Source organism: Lipotes vexillifer, unplaced genomic scaffold (genome assembly GCF_000442215.2).
Source record: "Lipotes vexillifer unplaced genomic scaffold, Lipotes_vexillifer_v1.1 scaffold472, whole genome shotgun sequence".
NCBI lineage: Eukaryota > Metazoa > Chordata > Mammalia > Artiodactyla > Lipotidae > Lipotes > Lipotes vexillifer.
In genome coordinates, this window is record NW_006797698.1 from 2,061,580 (window position 1) to 2,062,815 (window position 1,236).

General features: G+C 68.4%; 1 protein-coding gene across 3 annotated transcripts in view; it reads right to left on the reverse strand.

Annotated features, from left to right (window-relative positions):
- The window catches only part of ASIC3 (acid sensing ion channel subunit 3), a 6,369-nt gene that overhangs the window by 1,237 nt on the left and 3,896 nt on the right, over positions 1 to 1,236 (reverse strand). For all 3 annotated transcript variants that reach the window (XM_007469835.1, XM_007469834.1, XM_007469833.1), the window contains exons 3-6: positions 933 to 1,060; positions 574 to 775; positions 422 to 478; positions 172 to 319 (exon numbers count right to left, since the gene is read on the reverse strand). In XM_007469835.1, coding sequence (XP_007469897.1) covers positions 172 to 319; positions 422 to 478; positions 574 to 775; positions 933 to 1,060 — 535 coding nt within the window. The remainder of the gene's footprint in view (positions 1 to 171; positions 320 to 421; positions 479 to 573; positions 776 to 932; positions 1,061 to 1,236) is intronic.

Genomic DNA, 1,236 nt, shown 5'->3' on the forward strand with positions numbered 1-1,236 from the left:
GGAAGAGCCGGCGTCAGAAAGGTTAAGCAGCTTGCCCAGAGTCCCCAAGCCTGGTAATGATGTGTAGCTTGGTGTCCCATCCCTGGGCGTTGCGCACGGAGGCTCGGCCCGGAGGCTCGGTGCTCGCCTCGCCCCTGGGCCCCCGGGCCCCCGGCCCCCTGCGGGGCTCACGCGATGTAGGCCTCGCTGCGGTTGTGTTTCCGGGCCAGGTAGCGGGCTGCGGTGCGGCTCGGCATCCGCACCATGGAGAGCTCCTTGGCGTAGCGCGTGCTGGCGCACGGGTTGGGACAGGTGCACGCGTCCTTCTGCAGCATGGCGTCTGCGGGCCACAGACGCCTGGGTCAGGGCCGCCCGCCCCGCGGGGTCAGGGTCGCGGGTGGAGCGGGGTGGGGATGGGATGCGGGAGAGGCTTGCCCCTTACCCAGCGCCGGGTGGGCACAGTCCTTGTACTGCTGGGGGCTGCACACTGGCGCGCTGCCTGCACGGGGGCGGAGGAGACAGCTTCAGGAGTGGCCCCCCCCCAGGCCTCCCTGCCTTTCCGGACCCCCTCCTCTGCTGCCCCCAGCCCCTTACCTGGCATATGCATCATTCGGCAGCCACACTTCCGAGCCACATAGCGGCTCTCGCAGGCCAGGCGACACCCTATTAGACTATAGGGAGGGCTGGGACCTGGGCTGGGCCTGGGGGGATCCAGAGGACCAGAAGGTTCTGGCTCAAAGTCAGGGTCCAGAGAGACAGAGCTGCAGTCACCCCAGGGTGGCGGCAGGAAGCTCAGCTGTAGGCGGACAGGTTAAGGAGGCTCTGGGAGAAGTGGGGGCCTGCATAGAACGCGAGATCACTGGGACAGTTCTGAGGAGCTGGGGTTGGGGTCTGAGGTAGCGTGGGCTCAGGAGGAAGTCGGAGCCTGGTTTTGGAGGCACCAGAGAGGATGCTTGCTGCTTCTGGCAGGACACAAAAGTCTGGTAGCCAGGGGCCACCCCAAAGCCCAGCTGGTCAATGAGTGGCGGCTCCTCCTGGCTGTGGATCTGCACTCGGATCCCCACCTCAAACGGCGTCTCCTCTGCAGGGAAGGGGGGACCCTGAGGCCTGAGTCCCAGGAGGCCCCCTCCTGCAGCCCCCTCTCCCCAGGGCTGTGACCAACTAAACCCACCCACTTCCCACGGGAAAGGACAGGCCTGGGCCCCCCCCCCCCCCCGCCGCCCCCCCCCCCCCCCCCCGCGCCCCCCCCCCCCCCCC